Here is a 13,864-nt window from a genome sequence, read left to right as displayed (position 1 = left end):
TGTTAAAAAAAAAAAAAAAAATGAATATTAATTGGGGAAATCCTGAAAACCCGACTGGAATATGGCACGTTATATCAAAGCAGGGGTCTCCAAAGTCCCTCTTTGAGGGCCTCAATCCAGTCGGGTTTTCAGGATTTCCCCAATGAATATGCATTGAAAGCAGTGCATGCACATAGATCTCATGCATATTCATAGGGGAAAATCCTGAAAACCCGAATGGATTGCGGCCCTCAAGGAGGGACTTTGGAGACCCCTGTATCAAAGTATATTTACTTGAAAAGTTTTAACAGTAAATAATAGGAACCAAAGCCCCTTCCCCCAACAATAGTCAAAAAATATTCGGTTGCAACTGGAGCAGCAAAATATAAGAAATTCGTTTATTTGAATTATTAGTTTTCAAGTAGATCTTGCTTAACAAAAAATATTCTCTTAACTCTGCAAGCTTCTCCCCCTCATCATCTGGCATTTATTGACAACTGCTGTTTCATGTGGTTTCGGTAAAAGTCTCACCCGCAGTTCAGTCCCCATCTTCTCGCGCGAGTCTGTATCAAGTCTTTCCGGAAAAAGGTGGGATTTGAAACAGGACAGTAGTGAATTCTTTCTCCTCTGTTCCAAAATGCTGACTCCCCCCCCCCACTCCCCTCTCCCCCTCCCCCCATTTCACACACAATAGGCAAAGCCAGCCCGGGTTTACTCCAAGAACTACGGATCCATAGTTGCAATGGAATGAGTCCAGGACCAACTCAAACCTGCCCGTTATGAGATCCAGCAAGTTGGTAGGCAACCCTATTAACGCCGCATCCAGCATCTTTGATTTAGCGTTTGAATTTGGCCTCCGTAGCAACAACAAACAATATGAATATATGTAAATAGAGAGAAAGCATCTTCTTTGCTTTATATATATATAAATACAGTATATATTAGATAAAATATTCCTTTTTGCTATCATCAACGGCCTCCTGAAGCGCTGGATCATTTCTCAGGGCTGCATCGGCGTTTTCGGCAAATTCGGTTCCCTTGGCTTCATTGGTGTTGTAGGTACCTTTGTGTCGGTACAAATAGCATAACATCACCACTAGGAGGCAGATGAGAACCACCACCACAGCAGCTATCACCCCTGCAATGAGAAATTACATTCAGATAGTTGGATTTTAGCATGATGCAAATTGTTTGCTGACTTGTGCACATGCCCCCCCCCCCTGATATTCAGACCATGGGACTCCACTGGCGATGGCGGAAATTCAATGTTTCTGTTCTATTTTGGGCCACCGGAGATATAGTCACCCAGTGGCATTGCGAAGGTAGGAGGCCCCCGGTGAGGTGGCGCACCGCCTCCTCCTTCCGTGCCACCCCCCCTGCTCCTTCCGCACTCCCCATATCACACTCACGCCCTCCCTTCCCACCCCTGTACTTCTTATAATCTTTGCCAGCACGAGCAGCTTCTCTGGCCTGCTGCTTGCACCAGCATTGGCTTTCCTTCTGACATCACTTCCTGGCCCCGTGACCTGGAAATGACTTCAGAGGAAGTCAGGCTGGCGCAAGCAGCAGGCCAGAGTGGTTGCTTGTGCTGACGAAAATATAAAGAGGGAGGGGGGAAGGGAGAGTGCAAGCATGGTGTGGGGAGGCAGAGAGGTGCCGGCACCCCCACCAAGACGGCACCTGGGGCAGTATGCCACCCCCCTTAGTACACCACTGTAGTCAGCTATGTGGTTAGCCGGCTAAGTCTTAGTGGCCAAAGATAGACCACCCTTTAGAGTGGCTTTATTTGGCCGCCAAACTAGCTACTGAATTTTGGCAAGCAACAATAACATTTTCCTGTGCTAACTTTAACAGCAAAGGGACTAATTTATAAGGCAATTTCTGTAAGTATAGTATATTTAACACAAGGAAAATGGCAGTTATAAAAATACTAAGAACCGTGCATAGAAGAAGGCACGCCGACAAGGTCACCGTTTATGCAGTCCATGTAAAGGTTTTGACGAAGGTGGAGTTTAGAAAGGGCTGGAACAGAGACCCGGATTCTTAAAACGCTGCTGAAGGTTAATCATTACATTACATTTCTAGACCGCAAAACCTCACGGATCGATGCAGTTCACAAAAATAGAAAACTGGACATTCCCGGTGAACTACAAAGTAGATATCAATCAATTCAATTCTCTAAAAACTTTACAAACAAGACTGGTTTCAGTAACTTTCTGTAATGTATATAAGAACAGGACTTGCCAGATAAAGAACGTAACTCCCTATCCCAGCCTAACGGCGACTAACTTAAGGATTTTAATTGGTTCTAAATGGCGTGATAATTGGTTGCACCATTAAAGAAAACAATTAAAACCTAATCAAAACAAAAAATTAGGTGACACTAGGCAGCCTCCCGGACTGGTACCTAGCGTCACCTAGTGACGTCGAAGTCAAGAAATGGACGTGTTTAGGGGCTGCACCGGGCTTTGGCATCACTAGGTGAAACATAAAAACATGATGGCAGATGAAGGCCAAATGGGCCATCTAGTCTGTCCATCTGCAGGAACTATTATCTCTTTCTTTCTCTGAGAGATCCCACTAGACGCAATTCAGGAAGGACCCTGGGCGCCGGAAACGCAGGCCTGTAATACCCTGGCCTACATTTCCGGTGCCTAGGGGCCCTTGGGAGCCACAATTCTGGATGCAACACCTGTTGGTAACTGACACACAGCCTTGTGGCTGATTCTTAAGTCTCTTTTATTTTGTGCTACCTTTGCTGACCTATAGAAAACGGAGTTTTCTAGGTGAAGGTTTTAGGGATAAATAAAATAAAAATTAATAAAATGATAAAATAGAAATACAATAGAATAACAAAATCAATCAAATGAGATACCTTGAAATCTGCAGGACCTACTATTTAAACTGGACCACTGTACTCCTATTGAGCTGCTGTGCTCTATCTTATTTTAATATGTTTTTACTAGTGTTTAAGCCCGTTACATTAACGGATGCTAGAAAGCAGCCGCTTTTCCCTCTCCCCCTCCAGTTCCTCCCTGACTGTCTCTCCGTGGCCCCCCTTCTGTCTCTCCCCAAGCAAAGCTGTCTGCCTCCCAGCACACCCCTCCCCCAAAGAAGCCCCCTTTCCCTCTCCCCCTCCAGTTCCTCCCTGACTGTCTCTCGGTGGCCCCCTTCTGTCTTCCCCCCCAAGCAAAGCTGTCTGTCTCCCAGCACAACCCTCCCCCAAATCAGCCCCCTTTCTCTCCCTTCCCGCGGTGTGGCCGGCTCCCTTAGTCCCTTGCCGCCCCCTTCCCGCGGTCCTGACAAATGTCCTGAATCCGTGTCGGGCAGAGCAAATCAGGGCAGTAGCAGGCCGCGAAGCAGCGTGTTTAGAGTGCTGCGGTCGCTGCTGGAATCAGAACGTTTGTCGGGACCGCAGGAAGAGAAGAGGAGCGGCGGCAAGGGATTAAGGGAGCCGAAGGGAGGGTCGGATGGGAGGCTGAACGGGTGTTCGGGTGTGCCGGGGAGAGGGGTGAAGATGACGCCGACGACCTTTACAATTGGGGCCTTGACTCCCTTAGTTCTGACCGAAGTTAGTTTTAAGTTGTAAGCCGCGGAAACGGCTTCTCTCAAAATCCCTGCCTGCGTCGGAAGCCTTCTCCGACGCAGGTGCGGCTCGTGAGAGGAGCTGCGGCGGCGGCTTAGAACTTAAAACTAACTTCGGTCAGTATATTACCTTGGGTTCCGCGATCGGGTCCTGTTTGGTCTGCCACTGCCTGGAGGAGCTGAAGACCAGGGAGTCCTGCGTACAGATTCTCTGCCGGCCAGAGAGAGAAATTCGCACGCATGCGCACTCCTACCTGTGGTGCCCTACATCCGCACAGAAAACGGGAGCACGCAGGTGGGAGTGCGCATGCGCGGCTTAGGGTTTTATTATATTAGATAATCTTTATCAGTTTTGGGGCTATTAGTAACTTGGTATCTCCCTCTTTTTTTATGCTGACCTAGACATATTATAGAAAACTGAGCTTTCTGGATAAAGGTGTTAGGGAAATATGAAGGGAGTGGGGATGTTGAAGAGGGGTGGCAATGATCATATAAGAATATATAATGAAATGTGATATGACTTATAGAAAACACTGAAAAAGTTTGCCTTACCTCCAATGACTGCAGCATCACTTCCACTTGTAGAACGATTGTCAGCTATAAATAGATCATAACCCAGAGAGTGTTAGATGTGAAAGGATAGGGTCACAGCAATTAAATAACTGTATGATACAGTATTTAGACTACTGTAATTCACAGCCATAAGCATACAAAAGAGTACCAATATATCTACCTAATGCATAGAAGATTGAGGACAAACGATGACTTTCCTTCTCAGGGTACTAACAATGCATCTTTCTCCCATAAAGCATAATGAAAATTCCAGCCTGAATGTGCTGTGAAATTTGTTATTTTCTCAGTCCTGTCCTTTTTTTTCCTCATACCCACAACATGTTCTGTTTTTGGTAAAAGACCGAATTACAGCCTCCGTCCCTGTCTTGGTTGCCTTACCCTCACTCTCCCTGCCCCTTGTGCCTACCTCCCTATCCCTAATTGGCCATTTGCCTGTTTCGTTCCACCCCCTCCACATGCCCCAACCACTCCTTCCTTATTCCCTCCCTGGGCAACGTCCTCGGCCCTTTTGTCGCCGCTAGCCCTCCTAGACGGTGGGGCGCTTTTCCTTTTTCTCATACCCACAACATGTTCTGTTTTTGATCTAGGTGCAATAAAGGACTTTTCTTGTGTTGGGTCTATAGTAAAAATATGTGAAGGGTAATTCTGAAACATGGTGCTTGGAGTTAATGCCTCGAGTGAACTGAATTCCTTCAAACAGATGGTAAATAAATCTTAATGAATAAATAATGCATCATTTACATGAAAAACTGTTACTTACATGTATAAGTGGTAGGAAAACACTGAAATGCTATTCTATAAGGGCACACGTGCAAGCAAATATACGTGAATATATGTGGACAGACATTGGAAGGGGGCTGCCTGCCACTTATAGTTACAACCTCCAGAGCACTGAGTTGCCCCCACCCCTGATGCATTTAGGTATCTGGAATAGCTCTATGTCTTTTGAAACTATTGGTACCTAAATGGTAGGAGTACCAATACCAGGTTAGGCCAGTATTCTGTAATGGATTTTGGGCTGTTATAGACCTGGCTCCCACCACATGGCATTGGGATACTTAAAAGGAGACACCAGCTTATAGAATTGTCCCCATAGAATATGTTCTCTTAGGCTTCCACGACTGGCGTCATGGCGATAGCCGTGGAACCCTAAGAGAACACATAACCCAGCTTTAAGGGGAGAACATCATTAAAATTAAAATTTGTGACCAATGGACTTTCTTGTCTCAATCACCTCAAGCCCCAGCCAATCAGGTCTGAGGACCCATTATATATAAAGACAAACCGCAGACCTCTCAGCACACCCCTGAAGAAAGCCACAGCATGAAGGCCGAAACATTGGTTCTACCTACCCAGATGCGGTAAGGCTCAGACAACTGCAACAATGGTGCCCATGGTGCATTTGGCTCTTGGTTTGATGTGGATATGTTAATAGGCTTTTGCACTGTAGTTTTAACAACTCCAAATGAAGACTTCCCAAATGTCAGTTATGATAGAAGGGGCAGACTGCTGTCACCTGGCTGTTTGGTAACAGAGCTTGACCATCATGCAGAGTGTCAAGGCACCCTCTATGATCAGACCTAAGGTTAAGAACATAAGAATTGCCATTGCTTTACATTTAAGATCTGGCATGGCATCTTTCCTTCCTTCCTCTAGTTTGGAATTGGACAAGATCTGAGATTACCAGATCTACTCAAAAACTTAAATTATCCTTTCCTACGCTGAAAGGCGTCATCTATACCGGAAAACTAGGGAAGTCTCTTCTTTTCAAAATTATTGGGCTCTGGAATAATTTTCCTGTCCAATTGCATGATCTGGGCTCTTTCCAATTATTCCGTAAACATCTGAAAACTTCACTTTTTTCAAAATTATGATCTTCGTTTCCTTCTATATTATCCCTATCCTATATATATATATTTTTTAATTTACTGTAAACCATGTCGAGCTCTATTCTTATAGAGAAGATATGGCATATAAGTTTAAGGTTTAGTTTAGTTTATTGAAGGTCCATTAAGCCAAGTACCTGACAGAAATCCAAAAATTAGTAACATTCCAGAGCTGGTATTGTGACATCATAATGCCTCATTCCACCAATGCCTAAGAGCCAACCTCAGCAGTGATGTCACAATGGCTTAATTGTCCTATGCTTAGCTCACATAAGAACATTAGATCTGCCAATACTAGGACAGAGCAAAGGCCCATTGAGACCAGCAGGGAGTAAGACAGAAAGAAAGACAGACAGACTGGGGGCCAGGGAGAGAGACAGAAAGAAAGACAGACAGGGGAAGAGAGACAGAAAGAAAGACAAACAGACAGGGGGAAGGGAGAGCGACAAAAAGAGAGACAGACAGAGGGCCAGGGAAAGAGAAAGAAAGAAAGACAGACAGAAAGAAAGGGGGCAGGGAGAGAGACAGAAAGAAAGAAAGAAAAAGAAAGGAAGAAATGCCTAAGTCTACACATCTATTCTAGCACCCGTTAATGTAACGGGCTAAAAAACTAGTGCTCTATAATATTATTAATTTTGTTGACAGTACTTGACATGGTGGCTACTTCTTTTTAAAAGAACAACAAAACTTATAAAAAAAAAAAAGGAAAGAAGCAAACTCCAAAGTTAACTGCTTTGGATGTATCAATCTGTTTTCTCTTTGTTTTCTTTTATTAGTGGGTTTCAAACACCTGATGATATAAGTGTTTCTGAGACAACGACCCTTCTGCCAAACATTTGTCAGGAATATTGCAATCCAGACTCTAAATGATATCCTTTCTAAACTTAACGTGTATTTAGAAGGACATCAGACTTCCTTAAGTGAAAAAAGAAACAGAGCAAGAACGATGAAGCCATGTATCATCGAAAAACGTTTAACCCAATTAACGTTAGTGCTGCAATCCTAACATTGCTACAATGGTGCTCATTTTCAAAGCAAATGGATGCCTCACAATCTGACCACATTTTCCCCACCTCTTCCAGCATCAATAGCTGCCCATTTTCTATGTGAGCCAGTTTAAGCATTTGACCTTGACTCAGATTCTAGAAAGCAGTGTATTGCAAACTGTGTGTCGCGGCAAAATTCTGGTTGTGCTGCGAGAGGCACATCATGTAGGCGAGTCAGCCGGCGCTGGCGCCGCTCCTACTCTCCGCCCCTCCCTGCCGATGTAGTAAATTCAGGGTTAACAAGGCTCCACGCATGCGGGGATGTCAAACTGATGACATCACATATGCGCGTGATGTCATTGCATCAACATCCGCGCATAGGCGGAGACCCTCCAGCCACGGCCCTGAGTTTAGTGTGCCATGGCTTGGAGAGGTTTGCGAAACACTGCTCTAAATGTTGCTCAAAATTGGGCATGGATTCCAGATCAGCACCCAAAATAATTAATTAATGAGCACCAATAATTTAATTATTAGAGTTAACAAGCACTTACCGTATTTTTCGCTCCATTAGACGCACTTTTTCCACCCCCAAAAAGGGGGAGGAAATAAGGGTACGTCTTATGGAGCAAATACCTCCCCCCACCCCCTGTTACCTTTTTTTCATTCTGGCGCCCTCCCTTGCTGGACGCGGCTGCCTGCCTGATCTCTGCGAGCAGTGACTGCTGCCGCAGCAGCAGTGGCTGCCACTGAGTCCTATTCTTTTTGCTTGCGGTAGAACAGCGGATAAGGCTGCCTGCCTGGTCATGCACCGCTTCCCGCGAGAACTCAGTTCTCGCAGGAAGTGGCGCAGGACCGGGCAGGCAGCCTTGTGCACCACTCTGCCACAAGGAAAAAGAAGAGGACTGAGCGGCAGCCGTGATAACAGTCACTGCTCATGGGGACCAGGCAGCCACGTCCGGCGAGGGAGGGCGCCAGAATGATTAAAAAGGTAGCCGGGGTGGGGGGGAGGAGAGGGAGGCCGAGGCCTGCCCTGCCGTTCCGTTCCAAATTAAAAATAGGTACGGGGTGAGAGGCAGGGGCAGGGGCCTGCATGCCATGCCAAATTAAAAATAGGGAGGGAGAAGGGAGAGGCTGGGCCTGCCTACCGGGAGGCCTGGGAGGAGGGGGGCGGCCAGGGAGGAGGGGGCTGCCTGGGAGAGGGGAGGCCTGCCTGCCTGGGAGGAAGGAGGCCTGCCTGCCTGTGTGCCCTGTTCCTACCTGCCTGACAGTCACTAGGCCTGCCTGCACTGTCCTTGCCTGCCCTGTTCCGGCCTACTACTAGACCACCATAGGGGGACAGGATAAAGAGCCTGGCAGAGAAGGGGGACAGGGTACAGAACCTGGCAGGGAGGGGGATAGGATGCAGAGCTTGGCAAGGAGTGTGGGGTTGGGTGCTGCAGAGCCTGGCACGGAGAATTTGGTTCAGAATGTTATTTTTCTCATTTTCCTCCTCTAAACCTAGAGTGCGTCTTATGGAGTGAAAAATATGGTAATTGCCACTGATTGTGGCCTGGGTGCCAATCTGACCGCACAACTCAAAAGGGGCGTAGCCATAGGATGGGTTTAGACAGGTCAGGGGCATTCACAAAAGATGTGAACAGTGTTAAAAAATAGTGACGATCCATACCCGACTTGGGCTCCAGGGTTTACACCAGGTTTCAGCTGGAAAAAATCCTCACGCTTGAGGGTGGAATTCAGCATTCAACGCTATGCTATATGAACATCCCAAAGCAGAATATCCTTTTAGGCGTATCTTCAAAGTGATGAGGAAAAAAAGCAGCATTCAATAAACCATGTTTAAAGTTAAGTGTGAATGTCCTTGTTCTACAATTATATGTGTAATTTAAATGTTCCTGATCCACACATGACCTGCCCATTTTTTGCGTCCCCTTTTTTGACTCAAATGTACAATTTAGGCACGGAATTTACTTCATAACTTGAAATTGATTCCAATTAGCACCAATAATTGCTTGTTAAAACGCTAATTTTTGATGCTTATTATTTAATTAAACTGCACACTCTAATTGGGTAATGTCCAAATCTGTGCATGAAATTTTATGCTCTTTTTAGAAAATTAGAGGTATATTGTATGAGTAGATCCCATTATGTGCATATAGAAACACAGAAACATGATGGCAGATAAAGGCCAAATGGCCCATCCACAGCATCCACTATCTCCTCCTCTCCCTATTGGCTAAGGCTCTTAACATTTGCATCTCCTCTTCCTATAGGCTAAGGCTCTTTACACCTGCATCGTGATGTCATAGAACTTTATGATTATAGAAACATAGTAACATGATGGCAGATAAAGGCCCATCCGCAGCATCCACTATCTCCTCCTCTCCCTATTGGCTAAGGCTTTTTACACCTGCTTTGCGATGTCATATAATTTTATGGTTATAGAACCATAGTAACATGATGATAGGTAAAGGCCAAATGGCCCATCCAACCATTATCTCTTTCTCATTCTGAGTGATCCCATGTGACTATCCCAAGCTTTATTAAATTCAGACACAGTCTCTGTCTCCATCACCTCTACCGGGAGATTGTTCCATGCATCTACTACCCTTTCTGTAATAAAGTATTTCTTAACTTCATCCTATGCCCTCTCATTCCAGAGCTTCCTTTCAAATGAGACTCGCCTCATAGAAACATAAAAACATGAGAGCAGATAAAGGCCCATCCAATCTTCCCATCTGCAGCATCCACTATCTCCTCCTCTCCCTATTGGCTAAGGCTCTTTACACCTGCAATGTGATGTCATAGAACTTTATGGTTATAGAAACATAGTATCATGATAAAGGCCAAATGGCCCATCCAGTCTGCCCATCCGCAGTAACCATTATCTCTTCCTCTCTCTAAAATATCCCACGTGCCTATCCCATGTTCTCACAGTGGTAAATCCAGGTCCCTAGTAACTGGCCAAAACCCAAGGAGTAGCAACATTCCATACAGAATCTCAAAGAATAGCAAGATTCCGGAATCCCAGAGAATAACAAGATTCTAGAATCCCAAAGAGTAGCAACATTTCATGCTACCGATCCAGGGCAAGCAGTGGCTTCCTCCATGTCTGTCTTAATAACAGACTATGGACTTTTCCTCCAGGAACTTGTCCAAACCTTTCTTAAAACCAGCTACGCTATCCGTTCCTACCACATCCTCTGGCAACGCATTCCAGAGCTTAACTATTCTCTGTAGGCCTTTAAAACCCTGGCCTATATCACAGGCACCTAAATTTTAAGATAGGTGCCGCTAAACACAATTCTGTAATGGGCATCTAATTGTGAGTGGCATGCTAAAGGCACCTAACTTTAGGTGGCTATCTTTTATAGGTGCCCATTACAGAATCTGGCCCCAAGTGTCAAAATTTGGGCACATACCCAATTTCCATGTGCAATTTAATTGAACCACAAGCCAATCAGGGGCTAATAATCAATTATTGGCATTAATTGGCCTCAACTAATATTTAAATGTGTATTTTTAGGCACCGGAATCCGCGCATAAATTTTACTAGCAGTTCCAAAGAGGGGGTTGGCCATGGGAAAAACACATCGATAATGCACTTCCACATTACCCTGTTCCAGACTGGAGACTTTCGACCAGTTCTGGTTTTGAACTTGCATCCCAAAGCACTGTGGGATTTGTAGTGCCTGATCATGCCCATTGAAATCAGTGCTGGAAGTCCCACAGTGCACCACGATGGGGTGGTCCAAATTCCAGGGCTGTCTCCAAACTCTCCAGCCTGGATCTGGGAAACTTGACGGCTCTGCTAAAGGATACACACAATCTCATTGGAGAGAAAAGCAGAAGAATTAGCAGGACAAGGCCATATATTTAGACAGTTTTCTCTTAATATTTCCCCATTAACTCATGCACCATCTCAAAGAAATTGCTTGATCTATTAGAGGGCTCTCAAAGTCCCTCCTCGAGGGCCGCAATCCAGATGGGTTTTCAGGATTTCCCCAATGAATATGCACTGAAAGCAGTGCATGCACATAGATCTCATGCATATTCATTGGGGAAATCCTGAAAACCCGACTGGATTATGGCTCTCAAGGAGGGACTTTGACACCGCTGATCTATTCCATATTATTCTCAACCATGATTAGCTTTCTTGTCTTCATCCTGACAAAAACGTGAGGGCTCCTTGGATTTTTGACAAAGGTCTAATGTGTAGCATTCCTTTCATTGATCCTCTAAATGCTATCCTTGCCATTTTAAAGAAAAAGTCCCCGATGAACCCAAGCTCCAACCTACTGGCTTTGGTGCAGGGATCTCAAAGTCCCTCCTTGAGGGCTGCAATCCAGTCGAGTTTTCAGGATTTCCCCAATGAATGTGCATGAGATCTAGGTGCATGCACTGCTTTCAATGCATATTCATTGGGGAAATCCTGAAAACCCGACTGGATTGCGGCCCTCAAGGAGGGACTTTGAGATTCCTGCTTTGGTGGGTCTCAAATTCTCCTTCAGAGCCAACATCTCATAGTAGCAGAAGTACACGGCGCACAGCAAAGGCATGTGAGAGAAGTTCTCTCCAGCTGCCTACCAAGCAGGCTCTGACAAAACACGCTCAGATTTGATATGGGGATGCCATTCACTGCAAATGAGACAAATGTTCTCAATAGAGTGACTGTGGAAGCGTAGGAAGCTACACAGGAAACACGTACGCACCAGTCACGACAGGAGAGAAAATGGGTGAGATTAATTATGCAAGCCTTGCAAATGTCTGTCTGCACGATAACAGCCATTGATTGATGCCGTCAACACGTAAACTAATTAAGGGTGAAAAGATTCACATGCGCAATTGGCATTTCTCCAGAGCATGAGGAAAAGTGTGAAAATGCTAGGTGCAAGAAGCCTCGGTCTCCAGGCCGTCATTTCTCAGGGACAGAAAGTGCCATTCTCTCTCCATGCATCTGATTCACTAAGCTCTGTTCCCATGGACACTGAATGGAACTCCTTAGTTCCCTAGGCCTCGATCGCCCATGCAAACTACCCAAGCGATTGATGCACTAAACAAAAGTGACTGGTCAAGACCAGTCGCTTACCTGTCTTACCAGCACTTTTTATAAAGGGCACAGATGCTGTGCATGTGTTAGACATGCACAATATCTGCCCCATTAACCCTCCCCCCCAAAAAAATAATAAAAATGAACACACACCCCGCAGATGGTGGCTCTCCCCAACATCTCCCTGAAGAACTGACACCGGGGACTGACCCGGTGGGGAGCACCATGCCAGTGAAAATCAGCAGGAGGGATGCCCACTCTTCAGGTGCCACCCCCTGAACTATCCCCTCCCCCCCAAAAAAAAAAGACAGGAGAGCTATCAATAGTCTTCAGGATAGCCCTAATGGAAATGCATTGCATTGTATGCCTATCACCTCTCTAATGCCTATTCTTTAGCGAGATCCTGAGAGCTCCACCTGCTGGCGGCCTTGAGAACTGAAGCCCACACCCCATTCTTGTTTTCTCTCCCTACATAACATGTGATTGGGATAGATGCTCATGAAAGTATGATATTAATCATTGCAGAGCTATATATTTAGTTCTCATGCCAGTCTGCATTTGAGGCCTTTTTATTTTAATTTTTCACTACACAAGTCACTCTGAATATCTCATTCTAGCTGTATGGAATGATTCGTTTATCTTCTTATGCATGGTTTATATCAGTGGTTCCCAAACCTGTCCTGGGGGACCCCCCAGCCAGTCAGGTTTTCAAGATATCCCTAATGAAAATGCATGAGAGAGATCTGCATACCTGTCACTTCCATTATATGTAAATCTCTCTCATGCATATTCATTAGGGATATCTTGAAAACCTGACTGGCTGGGGGTCCCCCAGGACAGGTTTGGGAACCACTGGTTTATATGAACCCATGAGGAAAGAGATTTCTCCAACAGATGCTTCTTCTTGAACAGTTTTAAAACAAAGAAGGGTGGGAGCTATGATGTCTATTGATATCTGGGTGCATCCGAGCATCAACAATGCAATTAGGAGAGATGAGTACACATACACCAGTCTTCTAATTACACAGACTTAATACTCAAAGAAACGTTAATTTGTGAGAGTGTTTGATGGCAAATTCCCCTGTTATTCTCGGTGCAATTGCAAAGTGCGCCACGTTCCTGCTTATCGCAATGTCAAATTCTGGTGACTGTTTAAAAAAAATGAATAAAGTAAAGAGATTTTGTTCACGACTGACCATGACTCAAATGTGACAGTGTTGGAGCAATTTAGGGCTCCTTTTACTAAGCTGCGCTTGCTAGACGCTAACTGCGTGCTAGACGCTAACGCCTCCGCAGAGCTGGCGTTCGTTTTTCCGCATAGCGCGGGGGGGGGGGGGGTTAGAGCGCGCTAATCTTCAGCGTGCGCTAAAAACGCTACCGCAGCTTAGTAAAAGGAGCCCTTAGTATCAGGTTGCTTATTTATTTATTTATTTTGGGAGGGAGGGGTGGAAGAGGGGCAGGCTTAGGGTTACCAGACGTCTGGTATCACTTATCTGGTGATTTGGTTCTTTTCAATTTGTCTGTCAAGTTTTCTTTAATGCATTAAAATGGTTAAGATTAAGTTTAAGTTTATTAGGATTTTATATACCGCCTATCAAGGTTTTCTAAGCGGTTTTACAATCAGGTACTCAAGCATTTTCCCTATCTGTCCCGGCAGGCTCACAATCTCTCTAACGTACCTGGAGCTCTGGAGAATTAAGTGACTTGCCCAGGGTCACAAGGAGCAGCGTGGGGTTTGAACCTACAACCCCAGGGTGCTGAGGCTGTAGCTTCTACAGTGTATTAAGTGTATTAAGTGTATTAAGTGT

General features: G+C 45.2%; 1 protein-coding gene across 1 annotated transcript in view; it reads right to left on the bottom strand.

The window, feature by feature from the left end:
• Nucleotides 1-348: 348 nt before the first annotated feature.
• Nucleotides 349-13,864, bottom strand: part of GYPC (glycophorin C (Gerbich blood group)) — a 69,048-nt gene continuing 55,532 nt past the window's right edge. Inside the window, exons 2-3 of the mRNA XM_033946074.1 lie at nt 4,117-4,161; nt 349-1,117 (exon numbers count right to left, since the gene is read on the bottom strand). Coding sequence (XP_033801965.1) covers nt 921-1,117; nt 4,117-4,161 — 242 coding nt within the window. The 3' untranslated portion in view covers nt 349-920. The remainder of the gene's footprint in view (nt 1,118-4,116; nt 4,162-13,864) is intronic.

The sequence above is a fragment of the Geotrypetes seraphini genome, chromosome 5 (assembly GCF_902459505.1).
Source record: "Geotrypetes seraphini chromosome 5, aGeoSer1.1, whole genome shotgun sequence".
NCBI lineage: Eukaryota > Metazoa > Chordata > Amphibia > Gymnophiona > Dermophiidae > Geotrypetes > Geotrypetes seraphini.
This window is presented reverse-complemented; position numbering and strand designations above follow the sequence as displayed.